Source organism: Peromyscus eremicus, chromosome 19 (genome assembly GCF_949786415.1).
Source record: "Peromyscus eremicus chromosome 19, PerEre_H2_v1, whole genome shotgun sequence".
Taxonomy (NCBI): domain Eukaryota; kingdom Metazoa; phylum Chordata; class Mammalia; order Rodentia; family Cricetidae; genus Peromyscus; species Peromyscus eremicus.
In genome coordinates, this window is record NC_081435.1 from 58,962,886 (window position 1) to 58,989,606 (window position 26,721).

At 37.2% G+C, this 26,721-nt stretch overlaps 1 protein-coding gene across 1 annotated transcript in view; it reads right to left on the reverse strand.

Annotated features, from left to right (window-relative positions):
- Dcc (DCC netrin 1 receptor) overlaps positions 1 to 26,721 on the reverse strand; it is a 722,447-nt gene that overhangs the window by 30,803 nt on the left and 664,923 nt on the right. Inside the window, exons 25-27 of the mRNA XM_059246128.1 lie at positions 25,015 to 25,131; positions 11,107 to 11,268; positions 4,499 to 4,711 (exon numbers count right to left, since the gene is read on the reverse strand). Of these exons, the coding sequence (XP_059102111.1) occupies positions 4,499 to 4,711; positions 11,107 to 11,268; positions 25,015 to 25,131 (492 nt within the window). The remainder of the gene's footprint in view (positions 1 to 4,498; positions 4,712 to 11,106; positions 11,269 to 25,014; positions 25,132 to 26,721) is intronic.

Here is a 26,721-nt window from a genome sequence, read left to right on the forward strand (position 1 = left end):
GGACATCAGCAGTCCTGACAGCAACAGATGCGAGGAGCTGGCTTCCTGCCTTACTGCAGAGGATGACTGGCATTTGGAACAGGTGAAGTTCTGACAGATGGCTGGGGTTTCAGAGTTCTTTGGGAAGTTAGTATTGTATTATCGTTATAACTTCCTTCTTCTATCTAATACCAACATGGGTGCGAAAGTTACTCCCGAGCTGGCAAGAGGGGTTGCTCTGTGAGCTCTGTGCAAGGCTGGTGACCTGAGTTTTAATCCCTGGATCCCACAGCAAGGTGGAGGAGGTAACTCACATCACAAAAGCTATGCACACAACAAATAAAAGTTATAACCCACTTACCAACATAATGCACAAACATACACCCCCCACAAACCACATGATACCACATGCACAACCACAATGATAAACAAATCAATTATAAAATCATTACTCAAAAACTAGTCTAAATATCATCTTATCTGTCCCAATTTTTCTATAGGAAATGTTTCTGAAAGTAACAAAAGAAAGAAAGAAGAGAGAAAGAAAGAAAGAAAATCCATGTTTCTTGTCAATGTTATTTTTTTTTTTTTTGAATTTTTGGAGTCTGGTTTCAAACTTAATTGTTCAGCATGAGAAACATTAACTTTTCCAAGTCTCCATTTTATCATCAATATATGAGGTATCAGTCATTTGGCTTGCCATTAAATCTCCTCTGGAACTGATATTCCTGCTTTTAAGACAGTTAACAGACCTCTTTCCTATTTACATGTCAGAACACCATTTTACAGGAAATTAGTGTTTTCTATAATAAACACCAGGTAGGTTACAGGGTGAAAAATATTAGCTACAGCTAAGCAAAGTTGTCTCATTACATTTTACTAAAGTATAATTTGGGATGATTAGATTATAACAGATCAAATTTCATCTATAAAACTCAGTATATTACAAGCGAGAACAGCAAGATCTTATGATGCTTGTGAAAAGAACAGATGAGATTTGATGTGAAAGGAGATGTATTTGATAGGAGGTGGTGTAATTCTCCTCCCTACAGTTGGTGCTGGCGTTGGCTCCAATAAAACCAAGTCAACACATCCCCATCATTTAGTTGTGGGAGTTATTTACCTTCTGTGACTGACCCTAACAGCAATGGCTTTATGATACCTGTTAAAGGACATTTGATCTCCCACAACCTCTGCCTGTGACTGATTCTAGCAGAATGGAACACTCAGGTGACATCTTTAATTAACATTCTCAGGGGTAGTCTGAGAGTAGGGTGTTGGAATCAATTGTAGTAATTTATAAAAAGCACTTTGCTGGCTGCCTTGTTTCATAGTATATTTACCAAAATGAGGCCTGACAAAAAGATGATGTTACAAAGGGAATACATGACTTCCCAAGCAGTCATAAAATATAAATTACATGCCTTTTCTGTCTACTGTCATCCATACATACTTACACCTTGTCCTCAGTCCACAGACAAATTGAAACACATGCCACAATGTGCAAGGGGAAAATCAAACTCAATTTTGCTATACAACGAAGTGATTTCTGGTTTTGTCATGTCCACGGATGTATTGATCACTCAAAGACTGAAAATATCAGGATGCACTGGACCTTAATATAGATATATAGGTGAAAGAGTTACAGGATTCTTTTTGTTTTACAAAGATGCAAGAGCAGCTTAGGAGGTTCATGTTATAATGGTGCAACATTGTAAACATCAGTATTTGAGAAGTGACATGCTCTTTGCCTGTAGAATGACAGTTCCACAGGACAAATGAGTTCCTGTTCCAAACTCATTTAAAGTACTGCCGGTCCTTTTCCAGCTAGGAAGAACTTCAGGAGGGAAACCACACAAGAGTATATGAAACACACACACACACATACACACACACACACACACACACACACACACGAGATCCTATCTTGGCTCTCTTTATAATTTATGTCAAATTTATAATGTAATAAGCCTAACATTACATCAAACATTCTCTATCTAACCTGAGAGGGGACTAAGTCAAATCGCTAATATATCCACATCTGTGATTTTCAAGGTACAGTGGCTGCTCTGTGGAATTTGTAAAGCCAGTGCAGTTATTCACCCCCACGATATGAAACTCTGGTGCAGAATCATTTTATCACAAGATGAAAACGAAATTTTGAAAAACACCATAAAGACCCTGGAGTCTACTAAGCTAAATCACTAACTCAACGGGTGGCGGGGGGTAGGGGGAATGAAGGAATGAATCTATGCTTGCAGGTAGGCAGAATTCCAGTCATTATGACAACAGAATGCCTCTCTAATTACCACCTACCCCCGCAATACCTCGAAAGGCTCTGGGATCCCAGGGAGATTGTTACTCCATGATATGGATTGCCTTATTCCTCATATGTAAAGCTGTTGCAAGCACAGCTCTGCACATCTCAGTGGGAGGCAAATTGAGGCTGGGACCCTTAACACTGCTCATGAAAAACCACAGGCAGAAATCCTATTGAGGGGAAGAGCTCCTTCACTGATGCTAATCACAAAGCTTTCAAAGCAGAGGAACTTCTCATTTAGCATAATCTTTAAAAATTAGAGCAATGCCTCCCATTACCATATTCTAAAGTAATTATGTGCAGTAAGTAAAGACAAATTCATTACTAATTACACAGTCTTTTATTATGAAATCCAGAGCAAAATTATTTGAGGTATTTTCTTTTCCAAGCTGACAACAGCATGACTTTACTTCATCAATCAGTTTGACTAAAGTAATGATTTTCTTGGAATTAAAATTTGTTGAAAGCACTAAGTATTTCATCTTTTGGGCTAAGATGCATGTAGTTAATGTCACTACTAATACATTTGTCAGTCTGCTAATTTTCTTTTTCAATTAGAATAAGTAAACAGCAACCCTTCTAAAAAGCATACTATCTACCATGTGTCAGGAGCAACGTAGGGAGACTTATTTGAAAACCATGAGGTGAGGCATTATGAAATGCACAGGAATCACAGGCAGACAATGAAGGAGAAATATAAAAGGGAATGGCATTTAATAATTCCAAAGTGATAGGAGAGTGCATCTCACAAAAGCATAAAGAGAGGATAGCATTTAGAGGCAAATTATGAAAAAAAAAAATCAAACCAGAGGGGTCAGAAAATATGAAAGAAAAGACGGTTTCTGACAAAGAGTTAAAACAAAATGGGAGCAATAGTCAAACAATAGAAGCTCCTAGAGGACAATGGAGATCTAAGCAATAAGCGTCCCTTGTATGGCTTCCACCAGTCAGCAACCCCTCAGATACGTTCGTTATTGGATGGAATACGGTCAGGGACAATACAAGCAACTGATTCTATTCCTAAGGACACACTGCAACCACTTACGCTCCATTGTGTCAGAATCTGTTTCAGTTAGCCTTAGTAATATTTTAATGAGGTGAAAATAATGCCTGATAAGAAATGTCAGCTCTCTGCTCCACCTGTCCAACCCAAAACAAAGATTCTTGTTAATACTTTTCATATCCCAGTGCTCCAGGTTGCAGCATGATCTCCACATTCCATGACCTGAATCAAATGTCACTTCTACATAGAGTTTTTTTCTTTCAATTAAAATGAATAGCATTCAAAAATTATTTTTGTCATTTTTGCTCTTTAAAAAAAATCTGTTACTTAGAAAAAACTCTTTTCTTCTGTCATAGTTTAGATTTGAATGGTGGTGCTCTTTGGTGGTGATAGAACTCTAAGAGGTGGTGTCCAGTGGGGGTCTTTAGGTTATTGGGGGCATACACTTGAAGGGGACTAGAAGACCCTAGTCCTTCCTCCTCCCCTTCTTTGGCTTGCTAGCAGTGAGATGAGTTGTTTGCTCTGCCTCATGTTCCTACCATGATATGAAGCCGTACCACAGGCTCAATAAACCATGAACTGGAACCTTCGAATCAAGGGCCCACATAAACCTTTTCTGCTATGTTGAGTGATAGAAAGATGCCATTCATGACTGGCACAAGCCAAGAAAACAATCAAACGTGCTATTGCAGTTTAGTTTTATGATGTTGTATAATTGGTCATAGTTGGTATATAATATTGAACTACTTTGTTTTCCTTATTAAAACGTGGATGAAAATGACATATATATAGTACTAAACACATAACTATTTAGGATACTTCATTTTTTTCTTTTCATAATTTTGGAATATTTGATAGAATTCTTCTTATATCTGTTTTTGTCATTAAATAAGTTGGATATAAACTGAGAGGCACAGACATCCTCAAATTTTAGAATCTATGTATTTTGTTTAGAATCTGTGTTAAAAGGAATAGGTGAAGATATATTACTCACCAGACATAAAGACTGAAATAAGTTGCTTAAACTGTCTGTCAGTTCCCTGGTTGCTTTTTTAATCATCAGTAACAAACATGACCACAGTGGGCAGGCAATCCACAATGAAATACATGATATCTAGGCCTTCTCAAGTTCCCCTCTGCACTTTAGAGCTATCACTGATGATAACAGTGCCTTGATAAGTGGCGTGGCTACTTACCTGACTGAGACAAAAGTGGTGTGTAAGGGACTTTGGGTTCTATTGCACTCATTGGTGGAGGTAGCAAAGGGTTGGCAAAGCTGCGGAGTGGATGAGTTGGTCGGACACACGCTGTGGGGATAGTTCTGCTGGGTGCTTCCTCGCTGCTGGGATGTTCAGGCTGAGCTGGAGGCAGCATGGGCTGTTGTTGGGTGGTTGGTCCTTCACTCACAGCTGTAGTGGAGATAAATCCAGGTGTTATTCAAGATAAAGTTTATTTCCCTCACATTTCCAGTATCAGTCCAAGGAGAAAAGCTGGTATCTGCTAATCTCTTCTCCATATTATGGACATTCTTATTCTTCAGCTTTTTTGTATGTATGCAAAACAATCAGCTCATCACTTTTCAATGGCAGGAACAGGTACAATAGGATTGGGTGTGTCTTATAGATACAGTGATACAATATATTCACACTAACTATAGTGCATGAACTGTCTGAACCCTGTAATCATAAGTGATGAAGCAGGAAAAAAAAAGGACTTATTTCTCCTTTTCTAAGTAGTAATGCCAATGAAATTCAACATACCAAACTCAGTTATAGCTGCATTATTATCTACCAGCCAATATGCCACTCTCCTGCTATTTAAACATGCCATGTCAACTGTCAAACAAATGATAGTTACAGGGTGCTCAGAGGCATTGCGAAAAAAATGATACAAATAATAGCCACTATCATTATCTCCCATAACAAAATAGAAGCACATTGAGCTAAAAGTTATATGAGACATGACTCCACTAGAGCAAGTTGCCTGAATACAGAATTATGATTTTTTCCTCTTTGGTAGCAAACCTTGTAATTTTCAGGCAGAGTACTGTAGTTGAAGAGGTCTCGCATAGTCATTTGAGACAGCCTTGGGGTATCTGGACAGCTTTGTATATTTGATTGCACCTTTTCTCCTGGGGAACACAGCTGAGTGAAACTAAAATATTTTCAAGGCTTTTTCTGTTGCTAAAGACAGGGTAACTCAGCTTTATATGTTCATTCATATTCAAAGCCAAAAGGTCTAAGTTAAACTACAGATGAAAAGAGCTGCCTAGTAGGTGTAAGCGCTGTTGACTCTATGCAAGTATTTCTAGTTAATTATTTCTTAGGAAAATTGTTTTAGGCAAAATGGAAAAAATAATCATTGGTGTGATAATATCTCACTTTGGAAGGATAATTTCAAACATGGAATTATTTCAAGATAATAAGTTGAGGAGATAATTTTGAGATGACCCTGAGAAGCTCACTATGGGCAAAGGGCAGAGGAGTTGGAAAAGAAGTTGGTGATGCTGAAGGAGTAGACATGAAAGATAAAAAGATTAAGGTGTCTTATGAAAGATATGCAGTAGTGACGCATCTTGCAGATGTGTTTCTATTCATCTTTTTTGGTTCAGATGGGGTCAGAGGCCCCCTGGATGAGAGAGCAGCCTGTGGGACTCACCCTTTGGAGGTGGAGAATGAGGATGCAGTTGGCTGAGGAAATGATAGCAGTCAGAGCTCAAAATCAGACAGGGACTTCGTTAGTCTTCCAATAAGGAACCACAAGTAAGACAGCTAACTATGAATATTCCATGTGGGTCTCACAAGAAACTAAAATGCTTACATGATCACATGGGGAGAGGAATGTCTTTGTATTTGTGTTTGATCAGATTCTGCCCCGGGATGGTTGAAAGTTTAATTTTACAGAATGAGAAAATATTAGGTTTTAACTTTGGACTTCCATTTAATCTGAAGAAGAATGTGACCAAAGACTGATTTTCAAAACAAGATTTAATAATTTATTTCTACATGTGGGCATTTTTGTTCCTTAGCTTCAGCATAGTGGCTGAGTTGTTCCCTCACACCTGGTCCTTTGAAGAAGGTAGGTTTCCTTGTTTGCATGCATGTCCTTCACACCACAGGTCCCAAAGGAATTCATTAACTCCTAGATTGCAGAAAATGACTACCACACTCCAGGCTCTTTCAAAATTGTCTTCAGGGATGATTCGCAGGATGGAGAAAGTTATTCAATCTAAGCAGTTTATGACTTCATAGGGATGGGAATTCTTGGGAATATTGCCTTTCATTTGACTGACAGTCTCTGGTCCTGTGTGAACTGTGAGTCTCACAAATGGGGTTCCTGAGGTTGATTCTCTCTGATCCCTTTATATTTACACTGACTGGTTGTCAGTAATGGGGACATACTGTAATGCCAGCTTATGAGTACAGGAAAGAGATCTCACATTCTTTTCTTAGGAATTGCTTTAGGTAATTCTCTCTATGGAAGATGTACTACAACTAATTCTTATCTTGTTCCCAGAACTCCTGCAGCATTGAGGAAATAATAGAATGTTTTTAATGTCTACTTTACTTTTATTTCTCTTTCATTCCTTCAGTTCTTTTTTTTCCTCTTGTATTTTGGGCATGAACAGTTCATGATACAATGTTATTATAATCTTGAGCTTAATAAAATTTACAGACATCTTTCTTTAATGCCTTAAATTCAGTCTTTCATTAGGACAAAATCTTTGTATGACATGTGAACATATGTATTATAATGATTTAACTAAAGTATTGAGTGTAAGGTCCAAAACGTAGGACAAGTGGCTAACTGAGGTGCCTACTAACATATCAAAGTGCATGCTGACCTCCCGGCTCAGCCAGTACCTGTGGTTTGCCCCTACTTTCTCTCTTTCATCCCACCCCCTACCCGAAGCTTCCCTGGCTTGTGGTCTTCCCTGCCCGTGGGGTTCTCATTCCTATATAACCCTGCCACTTTAGCCATGCACTCTCCTGTCCTCACTCTTGGTTCTCCTCCCTTACTCTATCTCCCTGCCCCTACTCTCATGGCTCCGCCCATTCTGCTGGCCATGCAGCAGTCTTCTCTCTCTGCTCTGGACTCTTCTGGAAGCTTCTAGCTGTATTCTCCCTCATATCTACAATAAAAACCTTCCCTTCAACCATACTTTGGAGCAGTCACATCCTCACTTTATTCATGGAGGACACTCCTGGCCATGTTCTTCTCATGCCATTTCTTTTCACTTGCTTCAATGAGAACTAAAATTCTCTTTATTCCAAGTTCTGTATCTCTAGCCTTCCAGCTGTCTAGAAAGATTCCCACTGGGATCACAAGATGTGACCCTAACTAAGTGGATCATACCCTTTTTCTTGTACATCCTTAATAACACATAAGACCACAATGTGAAACCTGAGGTATGAGTAAGAAGCTCCACCCTTGGAAGTTAATAGAAGGCAATCCATAAGAGACAAATTTTGTTTTGTTTAAAACCAATACAGTGCAAGAGGGTTTTATAGGTAATTCATAATTCTTGTATTTTAATGAAATGATTTCAGAGTTGGCTGACATTTAAAGCAGCAAAAATCCTCAAATAAACAGCATAGCAATCACTCTAACAGAGAAATGCTGCATCTTCGATGTGCCTGTTTGGCCAGTTCAGACACCAGCTCCAGGACACCTACGTGAAATAAATTGGCTCAGTGACATGGCATTTATCTGTACTAAGAGCTCTGAATGCAAAGACAAGATCCTTTCACCCACAGAATACAGCCTCCCTGCAATTCAGAGCAGAGTGAGAAGCCAATGGATGTCGGCAAGGCACTCATTTTCAAATGATGAAATAGTCAGAATTCATTGTACAAATAGCATACAATTACACAGTGGAGTCAAATCTCAAGGTACTTTATAATAATTAATGTCAACATACAAAATACTTGCTACAGAATAACTGGCAGAAATACTGCAAAAATGGAAATGAGGATTTTTCTTCTATCTGGAAATTGCTATGGTTGATAGAAATACAACCCACCAACAGCATGAAGCAGACCCTGGGACATGAACATCTCCTCTAGGAACCTATTCATTAATCTTAGAAGAAAAACATTATGAACTACCAGTAATCTGGTTCCTCATAGCCTGAGCATTTCAAAGGACAGACACCCCCAGAATAATAAATGAACTCTCCCACTGTGCTCCTGATTTTATCTGGGACAAATTCCATTTGGCAATTTCCAGTTTGTGGGAGAAATGGATCAGAAGAACAGCATGGGTAAATCTGAGAAGCACTATGGTAATGACAGAATGGGAACCTCTTAAACTCCTCTTCCATGACTTGTTTCATGGATGAGAAAAGTGAGACATTGCTTTGTTATAGTTTGGAGAAATGAAGTTCCAAGACTACGTGTTTGGAAGATTTTCAAAGAACAGTTCTGATCGCCTGGGGCAGCAACTTTCTTGTGGGTTATGAGAAGAGTGGAGCTGTAGTTACACAGGTGAGGTTATTTCTCCATTGTTCAGGAAACGTGTGGAATGCAAAGGTTTCTAGTGTGTGTCCTCTTTCCTCACAGTTGCAGAGAATTCCAGTTTTGTTTATGACTTCAGGCTTTGTGGCATGGCTTTAGCATTTCCTGGCTTAAGAATCTCGAGGTCTTTGAGATAATGTTGGAGAAGAGCAGTCTTTACCCTTGGCCACATTACTTTTGTTTCTTTCTCTATGCTTTTCTCTGGTGCTAAAGGACACTAATAAGACATCTCTACTCAGAGCCATGGCTTGCTTTCTGCTTGAGAGAGAACAGGGGTGTTTAGTGTTCTCCATGGCACGTAGAAACCAACACCAAAGAGCTGGATGTTAACTACCATTGACAGTGATCTAGAGACTATTTTGTTTCCTGGAAAAGAGAACATTTATTCATTCCTTTTCACTTCTAGGCAATTGCTTGAAGCACATTAGATGCTATTTCTTTTCTATTGCATATATTGTGTTGAAAACTACTTGCTGAATGAATGAACATATATACATTTTAAGCAATCTAGAAATCATGGCCAGGGATAGAATGTTCATTGCCTTGTGACTGGGATGAAGTTCAAAAATTATACAGTATTTTGCGAAGAAAGCATTGTTTACATAATGATACACAATTATTTTGTTAAATATCTTCTATTATAATATAGGATTACCTTCATTTGCTAAATCATATTGCTCAAAGACTATCAAAGCAAAAATCTACTAAAGAGTGTAAATGTTTTGATTGATTAACTAACTTTTAATGTACTTCATTATTTGGAGTTTACAGAAAAATTGATGGAAGGTACAGAAAATTTCCATATAGCCCCTGTATTCATGCTTCCTCATTATCAAATAGAGTCTTCAAGAGCAAGTTTCTTTTAATCATATACAAAAATAAAACAAAACCAAACAAACAAAAAAATTCTTAATACCAGCATATTTCCTTTCCCTTGAAATTTAGCTTTTGAATAATTTCTCCCAGGATCCAATTAGAGACAATTCCACATGCTACACTGACTCAGAAGGAAAAAAAAGAGAAGGGGCAGAGGAGATGAATACATTTATAGACTATGCTTACAAAAACTGGAAAGGAAATGAAGGCAACAGTTACTAAAATGGAATGATTTCTAATAAGCAAAGCACTGAGCCATGGTGTGTCAACCCTGCCAGAAGGACCAGAGCAAAGTCACCCTACAGATTCCTCTTCAGTGTCCCTTTAAAGTCCTAAGATCAGAGAAAATGAAAAGGGTGTGGTAGAATCAACAAATGAAGGGAGTTCTGTTCAGGAGCAAAGAAGGGATTTGTGAAGTGTTTTGAGTAGACTCCCATGTGTAGTTGTTTGAGATCCAGAAATTTCTAGGTGTTGGACTTCCCACATGCTTCTCATTTCCCTTCCTTTCCCTTTTGGAGTTTCTTTTCTCCCCTGAGATTTAGCACACAACTCTATTCTGTAGATGTGATGTGCAGTGAGAAAAGGGAAATGAATCTAATTCTCGCCTGGCAGATTTTTGATGCCTTTTAATTCTAACCTTGCTACATTTGGGCGATTTATGATTTCTTAGGGCTGCTCCTGTTGAGTTGGGAAAAATATAGCTTACCTCACGAATATATTTTATTGCTGTGCTATCATATCTGTTACTAAACGTCCTCTTGCACATGAGCTGCTGAGTCACCTGTTCCTAACTAAGAGATGAAAGCCATAAAATCGACTTAAAGATGCTGTGCTCAAAGAGGGGGGGAGAGCAAATGGCACAGAAGAAATTACCAGGGTCTACATGAAAGCTGCAGTCTCCCTTCACTCTTGTTCCCTTTCTAATACATGACCTTTTTTTATTCTAGCACCCAAGCTCCCCCAATAGTTGAAAGTTGAAAAAGTAGTACTTTAGCAATTAAAGAATGCTAAGGATTCATCAAGTATTTGTTCACTGGGACTCAGTAGATATATTTCAATTTAAATAACAGATACTAGATAAAAAAAAATAAAATGTACTGGAAAACACCACTTGATTTATAACTTCCTGCTTAGCAAGGTATTGTTTTAAAACATCTACTGTACCATTGTGTAATGGAACCGTGTGTACTTTCTTGCCCACTAGATACATTTTTTTCTGTGGAGTCTGCTGTGGAAAGAGCATGTTCCTAGGATCCAATGGGTAAGAGTACTGAGAAGGAAAATTCTTGTAGCAGGGTCACCCGTAATCAATCTTTCCAAAGAATAAGAATATCAAAAGGATACTCAGAGGAGATATTGTTATTGTTAATTAGTTGTTTTTTTCACAATAAAGTAGAAAGAAAATGCATTACACTGACTTCTTCCTGCTCCAAATCCTCGATCCACAGACAGTGTTGGGAATGGTACCGGCCGGAGAGTGAACTGAGGATGGGGGTATCCACAGGTGGGAGATGGGAGGATTCCAGGATACTGGGCACTTTCGAGTGTTGGCACAGGGATGGCACTGACGACAGCTGCAAAAGAAAAAAAATAGTTATTTAAAAAGCCCTATGTCTCCACCTAGCCCACATCAAAGGACATGGACACATTTTCAAAATTTAAGTCATCAAGCCAATGTATATTCTCCATGGCCTCACTGACAGTCTCTTAATTCTTCTTACAAACTTCCTTCTTGCATAGGAAAGAAATTTTACTTTAAAAAAAAACCTTATTGTGGTACATGTTCCAGTTTGAAACTTCATGTCTCTGAGAAAATAATAAAGTATTCCAGTTTTTTTTTTTTGTCTTTCTTCTAAGGAGAAACACAGAACAAGAAGTATTAGGCTATGACAAAGGGAATATATGGTATATAGTGGGTTTAGGAGGTGTTGGGAACTGTGATTTAATCCTGTAAATGAATGTACTGCTGTCAAGAGGCAAACTGCAAAGATAAACACAAGTACACTCTCAGTATCCATAACTAGGGTTTATCTTTAAATATAATCCTTCTAACCCTCAGCATGGTCCAGATGAGTACACACTATTTAAAGGTAACCTAATGTTACCTGTGAATACCAACAGTATGATGATATAGGCTGAAACCCACAGAAAAACACTTATTCAATGTTTTTGATATTTAGACAGTTTTGTTCAATTTCATTATTCAAAGGTTATTAATCTATATTATTTTATGAGATGTTTATTACAATTTTAGTCAACCTTAATTTTATGTTATTTAATATTCATCTTATAAAATGATGAGTATTCTTTGTCTCTTATTACCAAAACAAGGACTTTGAGTCAGCTATTGGAATGTTAGTTTGGGTAGTATATTCTAGTCCATGATATCAAAGTTACCTTTCTTTTATAAGTAATTATTTACATTCTAATGCCGTCTCTGGGTTCGATGTGTGTATGTTTTGCACATTTCACAAAGGAAAACCCCTTTTGAAAAATTATATTCTTCACTTTATTAATAGCATCACTATCTTGGAAATATTTTTTTAGTAAACTACTGTACCACTAAGCAGAAAAGGATTTCAGGAATATTTGTAGTTTATTATTCTTGGTACAATTTCACAGTGGTGTGTCTTCTAGAAGGTGCAAGCTTAACGAAGTTGCATTTTAACAATTTTTTACACACAGTCAGGAAGTTTTTACAAATGAAGTCAGACTTCATTTAGATGTGAGGGAAAGACTACTGGAAAAGGCTGAGTGCATTTCACAGAGAGCATTTGTCATGTATCTTTGGAGGAGTTCATATTTCAGTGACTAAAAAAAAAATTAACTATATTTAAGACTATCCTCCACATATATGCAGTTATGTATAGGTTAATCACAGATCACTGTTTAGGTTAATATAAGGAAAACATTGGAATATAATTTGCATCATAAGTATTATTCAAATACACACACACATACACACACACACGGACACACATGAAACTGGTGTGTAAAATAACCCCATTTATGTCATTAGTAATGACATTCCAACAAAACTTTATTTTTCCTCATAGCAGCGCAGAAACCCTAACTGAAATGCTGACTCCACCCAGAAGGGGTAAAAAAACAAACAAAATGTAACAGTTAAAATCTAAAGTAAGGGGAATAGCAAGTATAAAATAAAATCTTAATTTATAGCTCTTTTATCCTGCAAAAGGGGATGATCAATAAAAGACCGTCAACTAGAAAAATTAGTGATATTTGCATACGACTCTCTGGGAACAGAGAATGGTAGATACTACTTTGAGGATACAGCTGAATTATATGAACCCTTGTTAAAGAGACAGCCTCCCCATGCATTTCCTAGAAGGATGATAGCAAATAGCAAGTCAATGGCAATTTTACACAGAAATGTAAATTGTACCAAAATACTTAAAATGATAAATTTAGAATGTAGATGGGGGGTGCACACTTTTTCTAAATTACCTTAGAAAATGCTTGAAAGTGAATTTGAGAAATGACAAAATGTCCCAATAAAGTTATCCTACACATAGTAAATTTTGATTATACCAAACAAACAGGCAGACAGATCTGGAAAAAAGGCAAACTTTTAAAATGACAAAAACTTTCAAAAAGAGCAAAATTAAAGCCAAAGGTTACCTGTACATTAAAAAAAGAAAATGATTATTCTTCAATCTTTGTCTCTTTGAATGTACAGTAACAGCATAAGCCTAATTTTTTCTGTTGAGTAATAAAAAAAAGTTTCTAGAGTATTTGTGTTTTTGATATTTGAACTCATTGGAGAATTTTGAGGTCATTGGTTGTATTATTTCATGTCCTGGAATGAATAGTTACTATAGTAATATTTCTAATAATAACACTAGTAAAAACATAATAAAAGCATTTGTGAAAAACAGACATAAAGTAGTATAAAATCTGTTTTTTTATGCAGCTAAAAATCTTAGTGTATGAAATAGTTAATTTAGTTCTTTTTAAAATCTATTTTATTGATCAAACAACCACTGGCCAGGCATTAAGGTTGATAGATGGCTGATAGTTAATTTACACTGACATTTTTTACTCACCTTACTGTCACAATGAACATTTCCTTAGATACAGACAATTCCCATCCCATCAACTGTGCCTATCTTTTTACCAATATTATTAAACTATTATAACACTAGCAAAGATTTTATGAGCCAATATTCAACATTCCGGTTTGGAAAAAATTATTCATAAGGATCTTCTGGAATAAGGGCAAATAGATGTGGACAAAGAAATAAAAAATCAACAAGGCATTGAATCTTCACAGAGGAACTGAAACAACCAAAGAGACTGAAATTATGTTCCAACCTCGAGTCCTTCATGGCTGAACAAAATTTGCTTTTCATTTAGACTACTGACTATGGGACAAAGGTATTACAAACATTAGCATTTTTGACAGATAATACATTTTTTGTGTGTGTTTTTGCATGTCAAAAATGCTTATTGTCTTATTTCCTGGTGTAGACTAAGACATTCAGTCATTGACAGCTTTGGTTTTAAGGTATTTTGATCTCTGATTCATTTTTTATTTTAAAATATTAAGCTTTATTGTACTCTGTATGTGTGTGCATATGTGCATATGTTTGATGACTGTTAGTGCCCACAAGGCCATAGAGTCCAATTCCCCATCAGATGTAGTTAAAGGCTTTTGTGAGTCACACAATGTATGTGTTGGGAACTGAACTTGGATCCTTCAAAAGAGCAGTACAAGCTTTAACTACTGATCTGTCTCACCAGCCTCTATGGTTTATTCTTGAAGGGACCAGAAGTTGTTGACATTCACCTGTAAGACAACTGGTACAAAAATAATCATCCTACTGGGGACCTGGAGGTCTACATATGTAATATTGGAAATGAAGGTGAGATTGGAGAACCTTGAGTTCAAAGCCAGCCTGGACTGTAGCATGAGATCAAAACCATCCTAGGCAACTTAGTGAAACCTTGTTTCAAAAACATGAAGAGAGAACTTGAATATATCCTTCCATGGCAGTGTGCTTGTCTAGCATGCAAAAATCCCTAGGTTAAATCCTCAGTGGTTTTGGGGTATATGTGTGTGGAGAAAATCATATGAACCTAAATTAAGTTGAATAAAATGTTATTTACCACTCTTTCTCTTATTATTTTACAAGACATCAGTTTTCAGAGTCAGGAGCATTTATGCACTTGCACACACATATGAATGCATACACTCACACACATACCCTCACACGTGAGTTTTTTCAGCATTCACTACACTGCTGTGTTTATGTACAGCAGCTCAAAGAGCAATACTATCTTTCAGTTTCAATAAATCTCTGCTCTGTGGCCAAATATGACTAGAAGTCTCTTCCGACACGGCTTGCTGGCAATTGAATTTATATCTGACACTGACGCACAGAGAGTTTTGAAGCAGAAATTCCCTTGCCAAATACATAGCTCCATGAACAGGCACTGTGGCATTTGGAAACGTTTACAGCCATCTTTAAAATGTTATCACTAAGAGCAACCTACAGAAACTCTAATGTGAGCACTCAAATTTAATGCTATAAGTTTTGAGGACCACATCTTCTCTAGATACTTCTCAACATGAGACATGATGGTATTGAGAGATTTGTTTAAGGAGGAGAGGGGAGAAACATAACAGTCAAAATAATGTATTTGAGTGAAAACGCTTCAATGTAACGATTTCTCATGCTGCCTCTTTCTCTGGTAATGTTTCTGCAATGGCCTAGACATAATTTGGAACACTGGAACATTTAGCATGGGTTACCATTGCTAATAAATATTCGTACCCATTTCAGATATTCATTGATAAGAAAGTTTCACAGATGTATTAATTACTAATGTATATTACATGCATATGTATTAATATAGATTTATGTATATTATGTAGGTGTCTGTTTTAATTCGTATTTGGCCCTGAAGGGCTTATTACCCTGTAAGATTTTGAGAGCAGAAGAAAAAGTTGTTTCCCCACTGGAGGAGAAACTTCAGAACTATAATGATAAAGAAAAGTCTGGATTCTTATTTTTGAGTTTTCATTTCTGAGCTAAGGGAAGACCCCTTTTTTATCTATCTGTGGTTGGCTCACTCCTGTGCACTTTAGACACACTTCTCAAAATAAAATGTGCTATAGAGTTGCTGGTTACTGTCTGCCACAGCAAGTTTTGAGACGTATTAGCATCATAGGATATTTACTGTTAGAATGTAATCTAAGACCCCCCACTACCTCCCACAACCTTTATGTTTTTCTGTTAGGAATTTCAACTGAGGTCTTTTTGGATGAGATATGGCTATAAAAATGCACAGATGTCTAATAGTTGTCAATATATGGATATACAATCAGATGAGGATTAATGTCTAGAAAACATAAATAACCATAAAAACCACACACCTAAATAAATAAATAAATAAATAAATAAATAAATAAATAAAAAGCTTCACAGTTTGTTTTAAATATCCTGGAAGCTGGGGTTACTTATCCTCCTATAGACAACTCCTTTACAGTCTATTTGTGTAGAGCCAGACCTTTAGTGATGTGGTAGCTAGACCCAATAGGACTCCATTTTGGAAGATCTTATTTTTTCTTTCTTGTAGCTGTATTTCACTTTCAATAGTTTCTTCAATTTAATGTTAGCGAATTCTGCAGCCATGCGATGATGTCAATGGGAAGTAGAGTCTTGGTAAATGTTCTTGTAAACCAAGATACACTAAGTAGCCCCTAAACTATCTTAAAAGAAAACTGTAGGACCCCCATTTTTGTCTCTTTTTGCTAGGCCCCACACTATATTTCTGAGCTTTTTTTTATATTAAAGCTTGCTTTGAACTGTATTTCTATCTCAAATACTTACAAGGAAAGATAAAAATATTAAAAATCAAGAGGATTTTGTCCAATAAATTGTCTTATACTAAAACAGAGTTTTATTATTGATGTGGTCTTACAGACTATCTGTTGTTCTCATCTTAGATGGTCTTATTAATAAAAAAAATGCAGAGCCAGATATTGAGGTGAAAGCTGAAAGATCAGAGAAGCAGAGCAAGCCACAGCTACCACCAATTACCTCACCAGCTTCATATATCATCTGACTGAAATCCTCTGAGTCCTCACCCGAAAAGGTCTCCGCTGAACTGCTTTAGTTCCTGTTTCCTCACACCTTATATACTTATGTCCACCCTGTCATCACTTCCTGGGATTAAAGGCGTGTGTGCTTCCCAGTACTGGGATTAAAGGTGTGTGCCACCACTGCCTGGCTTCTATGTCTAATCTAGTGGCTGGCTCTGTCCTCTGATCCTCTGGCAAGTTTTACTGAGGCACACAATATATCAACACATGTATCTGCTTCAAACCAAATTCCTAAATCCTAGTCTGTTCTACTCCTAATGTTTGGAGAAGAAAGTGATTTGGCAATGGCCACACATATGGGAATACAGTTCTAGAGATGTAAAGTAAAGCACTTCCACCAGCCAAAGGAAGCTGCTTACCTCTTCTCCCCTTCTTGATCCCAGTCTGTATCAGAGATTACTGGTGTTAGGGTTCAGAAAGCCTGCTCCAGTCTTACCTCTACAGGTTAATCCAATCCATTTCCATAGTCTCACAGCACTCACTCTCACCAGTATTGTTTCGCCGATACCCCATTCTCTCCCCCCATCTCTGTATTAACAGTCTGATTGCTGGAATAGCTAGCACATGGCGCTTCCTAATACTGTAAACTTACAGGAAAATCATACCTAATCGTTCTAATTTGTTGCTGTAATTACTTCCATGGCAGTAAAAAAAAATGACATTTGGTATGTCACAGGGATAAAAGTTCACAGACTTGCCATGCTTTAAGTGGCCTCTCAGCTTCCTGTTCCAGCAGCCTGCTGCCAAGCCTTGCTTGCCATTGCCTACCCTCTCTCTAGAACTGTAGGCAAAAAAAAAATCAACTCTTTCTTCCACTGGTCACTTTCGGCAATGCTGTTTTATAATAACAAATTATAACTAATAAATATGGTTAACATGTGAAGGAAAAATGAAAATAATCTTAGAAAAATAAGATTTCCTAAGCAGAACAGCAACTGTTTTGATATATGTCTAGAAATTGGAATAATGCTATAGGTTTGGTTTATCTAGTTTGGTAACAGAGTTTAGACCTGAATAAATCCAAGCAAATACAAAGAGGCCATCAGTAAACTCATGTACTGTAGTAAAAGTATGCACAGCTCTGCCAAGTTCTGAATTACAAATTTTAACATTATAAAGTTATCTAATATCTTTGTCAATCACAATAGATGGAAATAGAATATTTTATTTATCAGATGCTTATGAATTATTCTGAAATTGACTATGGCCACATATTGAAGTAATTTTCTTTTGTTGGATATAATTTCACCAATGTAGAAGTTACAAGCAATAAGTAATAATTCAATGTGACAGTATTTAAAAGAATATATATCCTGTTGTGTCATTACTTCTTACGGCCATATGAGCTACATATGGAAAATCCGGGACATGCCAAGCATAGTGATTCATGACTTTCTGAAGTTAAATGCCTAGTCATCCAGAGCAAGAAAGAGAACATCAGCCCAAGTCTTTTCATCATCCCTTACAGTCACTCATAAACTCCCTTCAACACTGACTGCCCTTGGGAGGTCTAAGAACATACATAACTTTATTTGTTTTTACACTTTACATAAGATGAACCATACAGATCTATTAGGTTTCTCTTTTACAACATAATGTCTTTGAAATGCTCCATATAGTCTTATCACTTAGTTTATTTATTTTATGGTTGCATGTTATTGTGTGATATGAATATACACTATAGTACATTCATTCACAGTAACAGAGCTGTATTACAACTGGATATGGTCTTTGGTAAGCATATTATGTACTTCTATAAAATTAGAATGTATCCTAGAATGGAATAATTGGACCAGGATATCCTAATAAAACCTTAAACTATTTAGTAGACTGAATCTAGATATATGAAATATTAGAAAACTAAAAGAATAATGGCAAAATCAGTTGTTGGTCATTGTGGTGGGTGCTATTAATGTGGACTAAAATACTACAAATAAGACAAGATTTATATTTGGCAGAGAGAAACTCAAAACTAGGTGATAGCATGAAGCAAACACCAAGAGAAAAAAAAATGAGCATCAGATTGGCACCAACCTTAATTCCCATGATTATAAACCTGATATGATACTTTCAAAAACTATTTAAAACAAAGAAAGAAAATTTTCAAAAGAGGTGGATAATGCCAAGCATGAAAGTCATCTTTATCTGTGAAAAAGCAGTATACACTAGAGATTCAGAGTGTGTATAGCCCTGTTCAGGGGAGAAGTCCTTAAGCACTCCACGGCTGTTTCCCCTGTGTGCAGCCGGGACATTTTCAGTCCATTTTGATACTGTGAGAACTGAATGAAATCATAATTAGCAAAGTTTAAGCATGTCAATGACAATCAAAAGTTATCAATATTTACTAATTTCATTTTATTTATCTTCCCTTTAAAACCCATTTCTTTATAGTAAGAAACAATTCCAACTACCTTTAGTACACTGGAACATTTGTCAGATGTTCTCTCTATTTCTAATAAAAAATGAGTCCTCTAACACCTATTGGAGGCCCATGAATTGTAGACTAGTGGCAGTGAAGCCCCCAGGGGACTGGACTAGGCCCTCTGGATATGGAAGACGGTTGTTTGGCTGGAACTGTTTGGGGAACACCCAGGCAGGGGGATCCAGATCCATCCTGGGTGCATGGGCAGGCTTTTGGGAATCCGGTGCCTGTGGTGTGGCACCTTACGTAGCCTTGGTACAGTGGGAAGGGGCTTGGACCTGCTGGGCTCTGCTGAATTCCCATGGGAGACCTTGATTTGGGGGATGTGGGGTTATGGGGTGATTTGGGAGGGAGGGCTGGGAGATGGGAGGAGGGAGGAGGTGGGATCTGTGAGTGGTATGTAGAGTGAGTAGAAAATTTCTTAATAAAGAAAAAAAATGAGCCCTCAAACACAAATCTGATGCAAATACAAAGGGGACTTTTTTAAATTCATGTATATCATTCATTTATTTGACAAATATTTAGTGAGCACCCATTTTTGCAAGGTACTAAGCTATACAATATGTGCATATGAAGATGAATTACCTACATCGCCTCCCCATCATGAAATAATTCACAAACTTTTAAAGAAGAGAAATTTTTGACTTGCCTATCTAAGCATGTATGGAAGTACTCTATGTACTAAATACCACAAAGTATTCTAAATACTGCTATTCCAATATGAAAGTGTGAGCCATCATTTCTAGATGAAGTAATTCGAAAGGCATTTATCACATCATATCTGCTGTGGTGTTTGAAAGCTTTGTTGAGCGTAGCTCTCTATCAAGTTATTCTAAAAGCACAGAGGAAAGCGATGCATTTATGGGGACACAATCAGTCATCTATTACAGGAATTCTGTCACCGGTCCACTAGCCAATTGAGGTCCAAGAGGGGGGGTTTTCATTGGGGACAGACTTAACCAAGGGAGAGGCAGGCCTTTTTTGGAAAACGATCAAGCAACGCTGGTGTAATGGGTAGCTTGTGACTCAGTTCAGATTCCCCATTTGTTCTTTAATATTTGTGCATGGATTTTGTTTGTTAATAAATGGCAAAGAAGTCACTTATCAGTCTTCCTTAGCAGGGGCTGAAGGTCTAGCAGTGAGAAACCAGCTTTGATCTAATACATGGATGAGTTTGTAATTTTGTTTTTGGTTGTTTCGTTTGTTTGCTAGTTTGATGAAACATCAATGGGATATGAGAAGTTGTTGGATAGAGCACTGACATATGGTTCTAATGGCCTCCAAAACATTCTGAAGCATAGCTTTGTTTTTAGAAGTAACAGGTTCAGATGGAAGTTCCCTACTAGCAAAACAGTAATTAGATCCTCAGAAACAAGGCAGCTAAGCACAGTACTGCTCTATGTAGCGCAAGGTATGTAAGAAAGAAGACAGTAGCTTTGTGGAGTAGTGCAGCTAGGAGAATAATAACTAGAACACTGACATCAGAATCCTGTCCTAATTCTGACTCTAATTACTAGCTGTGTGAGCTAGCTACTTAATCTCTCTGATCCTTAGTTCTCTCATCAGTTCATTAGGCATAACGATAACACCCAGGGGCCAATCTTTTATATTCATTGTAAAGACAATAAATATGATATTATATATATTAAATCATTATTATATATAATTAAATTTTATATACATATAAAGAAATTGTATTAGAACATAAGAGAGGGTGTCGAGAGAAACAAGACACACACAGAAAAATGAGAAAGGGAGAGAGAGAGAAGAGAGTTAATTCATTCAAAGAGAACAACACATGTTTTTAGTATGTACCTTCACCTAGTTCCTAAGACGGTATATGCTGCTGCCCAAGCCATAGAAAGAAGGGTTACATGCTGTAGTGGATTTACAAGTAGTTACGTGTGCAAAGGCGATGTTAGAGATCAGCACAGAAAGTTGGCCACATGGAGCTTTGTGTAACATTGTAGTATTGTCGTTCTACATGCATCCAGGAGTAAGCTGAGGGAGCACAGCTGTTGGAACACTGCTGCTAGTTAACTCACCACAAGATGAACAGATAAAATAGACAGATAAATTTTAAGCATATTGCAATAGTCTATATAAAGTGATAGAAGGAGCTTAAAGTCAATGAAGTATAAGTGGGAAGAAAAGGTTAAGTCGGACAAAAAAATGAATTGAGGAACTACATATAGGGTGTACTGAAATACTGGATGTGGAATGTGAGAAAATCAGAATGAGGAAGCAAATTGTCTAGAGTAACCTCTTGGTGGTGAAGAACTTCTGCTTCACACACATGAGGATGAGAGTTTGGAACACAGCACACACATGATAGTCCTGGTGTTCAACAAACACCTGTAACTCCATATTTGAGGCATCCATTGCCACTTTCTGGCCTCTGTGCATGTACACACAGAGGTAGATACACACATAAGTAAGTATGTTTTTTTAAAAAAATATCTAAAATGCAATAGAAGCATGGAACTACTATCTGGTGAGAATAAATGATGGAAAGTGATGTCATTTCTGGAAACCAGAAAAGAAAATACTGTTCCACAAACAGTTCTACAGATGAGAGAAAGGAGATTATGGAAAACTGAAACCACAGATTTGATCACAGCCGAGGTACCTAGATATTTGAGGAAGCTGAGCGAACAGTTGATGAGAAAGCTCATGTGGATTCTGGGAAGGAATGATGGTGGAGATAAAATTTAGGATCATCAGCATTTCCATCACTTATGGCCATAGACATAAGTGGTTACTGTATTAGACAGAGGCAGTTGCCCTAAGCAGGAGCCCTAGCTCTCTCTGAGTGTTAAAGTCAGGAAGAAGAGGAAGAATGGTGTGAAGGAACAGTCAATGGGAAGGAGGAGCGAAACTAGATGGTTTAATACATTCAAGGGAGAAAACATCTCTCTGTCTCTGTCTCTGTGTCTCTCTGCCTCTGTCTCTGTGTGTTTGTTTATCTCTTTCCCTCCCTCTCTTTGTATGCGTGTCTTCTCTCTGTCTCTCTGTGTGTGTGTCCTCTCTCTCTCTCTCTCTCTCTCTCTCTCTCTCTCTCTCTCTCTCTGTGTGTGTGTGTGTGTGTGTGTGTGTGTGTGTTGCTCTCTGTCTCTCTGTCTTTTTCTGCCCTCCCACGGCATAGAAGAATTTAAGCTACATTCAGCTGAGAGTTGACTATTTGATGTGACAGCATAGATATATTGGCAACCTTGGCCACTGTGGTGGTTTAAATGAGAAATATCCTCCAAAGACTCAGGCATTTGAACACTGGGTCCCCAGTTGGTGGTGCTATTTGGGGAGTTTAGGGGGTCTGGCCTTGCTGGAGGAAGCATGTCACTAAGGGCAGGCTTTGAGGCTTCACATCTGTAGGATGAATCTTAAAAGGTCTTATTAATAAAAACAAATCCAGAGCCATGTATTGAGGTGAACACTGAAAGATCAGAGAAACAGAACAAGCCACAGCTAACCTTAACCTTGTCAACTTCTCAGCCAATCCTATTTCCACAGACTGAAAACCTGAGTCCTCATCTGAATGGATCTTAGCTGAACTGCTGCTAAAAGCCTAAAAGCTTAACCAGCTTCTAGTTCCTGGTCCTCGTGCCTTATATACATTTCTGCTTCCTGCCATCACTTCCTTGGATTAAAGGCATGTGTCACCATGCCTGGTTGTTTCCAATGTGGCTTTGAACTCAGAAATCCAAATGGATTTCTGCCTCTGGAATGCCAGGATTAAAGGTGTGTGCTACCACTGCCTAACCTCTATGTTTAGGCTGTTCTTTTCTCTGACCCCAGGTAAGTTTTTTGGGGTGCACAATATATCAACCACACACATCTTTCTAGTTCCAGTTTGCTCTCTGCTTTGTGTGTGTCAATGGAGACGGGATCTCTCAGCTTTCTACCCTGGTCACCTGGTGCCATGACTCTCTGGCCATTCTGGACTCTCCCCTTGGAATGATAAGCCCAAATAAACTCTTCATTCTATAAATTGCTTCTTTCCATGGTGTTTGATCACAACAAAAGAAAAGTAACAATACAGCTACCATGGTTTCAGTAAAGAAGTATGAAAACTGAATTAAAGCAAGCATCAGAGAAAATAATATAAATATACTTTATATTTTCTGTGCAAATAAGTACTAGAGTTTTGGTTGGTGGGAAAACTATCCCAAGTGACTGTTTTAAAATAGGGGTTAGGACAGAATATAAAGTTTACATGCCTACTGCAATGGACAGTAAGGAAGAAAATTGATGTGGGAGCGTGGGAAAGAGGTAAGTCCAGGAGTGATTCACACATGTGTAATGGGTTAGCAACATGATCCTCATTCAGTAACATAAGCACACCAATTGGATTTGTTTAAACAATGAAAGTACCATTTTCTCAACACTTCTCTTTCTGGGGTGATATAAGAACAAAGACGATGGCGCTGATAACTATTACTACTATCCTCAGGTTTTGGTGTTGGTGATTGAAGCCAAACCTCTATGGCTGTTAGGCAAACACTCTGAACGGCACCCCTAACTAAGGAAATATTATTTTAAGATTGGTGAGAAGATATTGGACTCTGAAAAACCAGACTGCGGGATGTTCATCTTTTTAAATGAAATAACAAACAATTGATGAAATGCAGAAGCATTTCCAGATGAACGCTAACCTCAAACTTGTGTTCAAACACACCCAGAAGGCAACTGACCCTGGTTCTCCAGACACATTCAACTGAGAGGGACTGGGGTACAAATTAGTGGGGTTATTCATTTAACTATATATTTTTTGTTTCTTTTCAGTTGATGTTTTTTCTTTGTTTGTTTGTTTGTTTTCAAATAATGAATATTGGTGGGAAGGAGGGGCAATGCAGATAAGGTAGAAAACGAAACAGAACCGTGAGAACATATGGGAGATGGGATACAGAGGGATTATGGAAGAGTTAATGAATTGGCAGTCTCATATGCATGGAGGAACTGTTGGCAAGGGACAATAAAATAAGTGAGCAAAAAAGTATTCCTAAGGAGTGAGAAGGAAGGATGATGGAAACTGACACCATGCATTGGTTTTGTGTGACATTTAACTGATGAATTGAGGTGGGAAGGAGCCAATATCATTTCAGGTACCATAAAGAACTAACAGTTCAGGGCATCAGATGGATTATCTTCATGAATAGTGTAATTACCAAGATTGATCATGGAGGTAATTGGAAAGGAAGTGATCCCTAGATGCTAATTTCTTCAGTGAATGTAGGAGGGAGACCGAAGCCTCCAACAAGGAGGGCTACTAAGTGAATGTCTGAGATAACATTTGATTTAATAGGGCTAGGTTGTGTAATCATGAAAACTGGACCATCTAAAGTAGAAAAAATTAAGCCATGATGATGATGATAGAATCAGATCCATAATACCAATGGACATTTCAGGTTTTTAAAACAAAAATTCATATTATTATAACTAATTTCTTGAATTGTAGCCATCTGTTTGCTAACACCAATGATATAGAGATATAATTACACAGCAATGACCATGACTGATAAGTATAAATGATATGGCTTGTATCATTCTTCAATTATTCTTATTCACCTATAAAAATCACAAAAGGTAATTATTTCTGATGATTTGATATTTATAGAAACAAGGAAAATGGAAATCATCTTTCTTTCTTTTTCTTTCTTTCTTTCTTTCTTTCTTCCTTCCTTTCTTTCTTTCTTTCTTTCTTTCTTTCTTTCTTTCTTTCTTTCTTTCTTTCTTTCTTTCTTTTTTTACCATTTGTAATCAAATACTGACCAGGATTGTTGGACTGGGCCTCCATGGGAATCATGAGCTTTGCCCTGGTGGCCCGGCGTGCTGCAAGGGACCTCTCCAGAGTGGACATGGAGCTCCCTGCTTCCTCGGTATCTTGACCTAAAAAAAAATTAATGACTATAAGAGCAATACTAATAATCTCCAAAAAATATATATCTTCCTCTAAGTAAAAAATTCCCATGTGTAAACTATTTGATTTTATACTTAAAAGACTCTACTTCGCCACAAAATCTCTTAGATTTGATAAACATTTTTCATCAAAGTATCATGATGTATCAGCAAGATAAAAATAAGAAGAACAAAGCTGGAGATATCACCACACATGACCTCAAAGTATACCTCAGAGGCACAGTTGCAAAAATTATGTAGTAGGTGGTACTAGCAGAAAAATAAATATGTAGAATTGAATGCAGGACCCAGAAATAAACTCACTCAGTTATAGCCACATAACTCTCAACAAAAGTACCAAGCACATATGTTGAGGGAAAATGTGTACATACAAAAACTATTAATTTTGGGAAATACTTAAAAACAAAGTATCTTCCCTCTGTGAATATGTGATATCTAAAAATTCAAAAAATAAAAAAAGAAAAGCAATATGGAGCTGAAAAATATTTAAAAGTAAAACATTACCAAATTTAGCAACAGTCATACATCCATTTATATAATTAATTTATTAATTCATAATTAGTTCATAGTCAAATCAGCAAAATCTATGCCAGACATGTTGCTGCTACACTTCTGAAACCTAGAAGCAATGACAACATTTTTCAAAGCAGTGAGAAGAAAGCAATCTAATCCGTGTACTGTGGTGTGACACTTTGAGTGACAGTGGGTTTCCCATCAGGAACCAGGGAGGCCAAAGTAATGTTCCCGTTTTCAGATGCTGAAAGAGGTAAGTGACAAAACTTTCAAGTCTCAAATGAGCTGGTGACGCAGAAATTGTCCATAGAGCACCACCAGTAAAATGTGCTCCAAGAGTAATTGTTAAGTCAGGTTATTTTCTGATAAAATAAAATGCAAGGGATTTCTTTCTAGCACTTTAAATGATGGAATGGCAGCTCATTTTCTATAAATAATAAAAGGAATCTTCAAAAATTGGAAGCAAAATAAACAACAAGAACTATACAAGAAATTAAATAATTATTTCTTCCTGTTTATTATTTAAAGTAGTATTTAATAAGTGGAAACAAAAACTAGAACAGTATCTACTATGTGTATTAATTCTCAGACATAAATAAATAAAAGAAAAAAAGGTAATTTAGATCCAGCTATGTAAATATTTCACAGTTTTCAGATAAACCATTCTACATTGGTGGGTGCCTCTGGTCTTCTATTCCTGATTCTGTAGCTACATTTTAATTCTAGGAATTGAGCTGTTTAGAATGACATTTGCTTATTGGGAATTTTACCAAAATATTTTCCATTACAATTTTTGAAGCATGAATTTTTTTTTCTGTATTTTGTATGGTGTCAGCCTTCCTCCACTGTAATAAATACCCCAGACAATCAACTTAGAAAGAGGAAAAAAATTATTTATGTCTTATAGCTTTGGAGTTTGAGTCCATAATTAATTTCCCTGTTGCTTTTAGACTGCGAAGAGGCAGAACATCATTTCTGAAGCAGCTGGTTAAGGAAAACTACTTACCTCAGAATTGGAAGCCAAAGAAAGAGAGGAAGGGCCTAGAA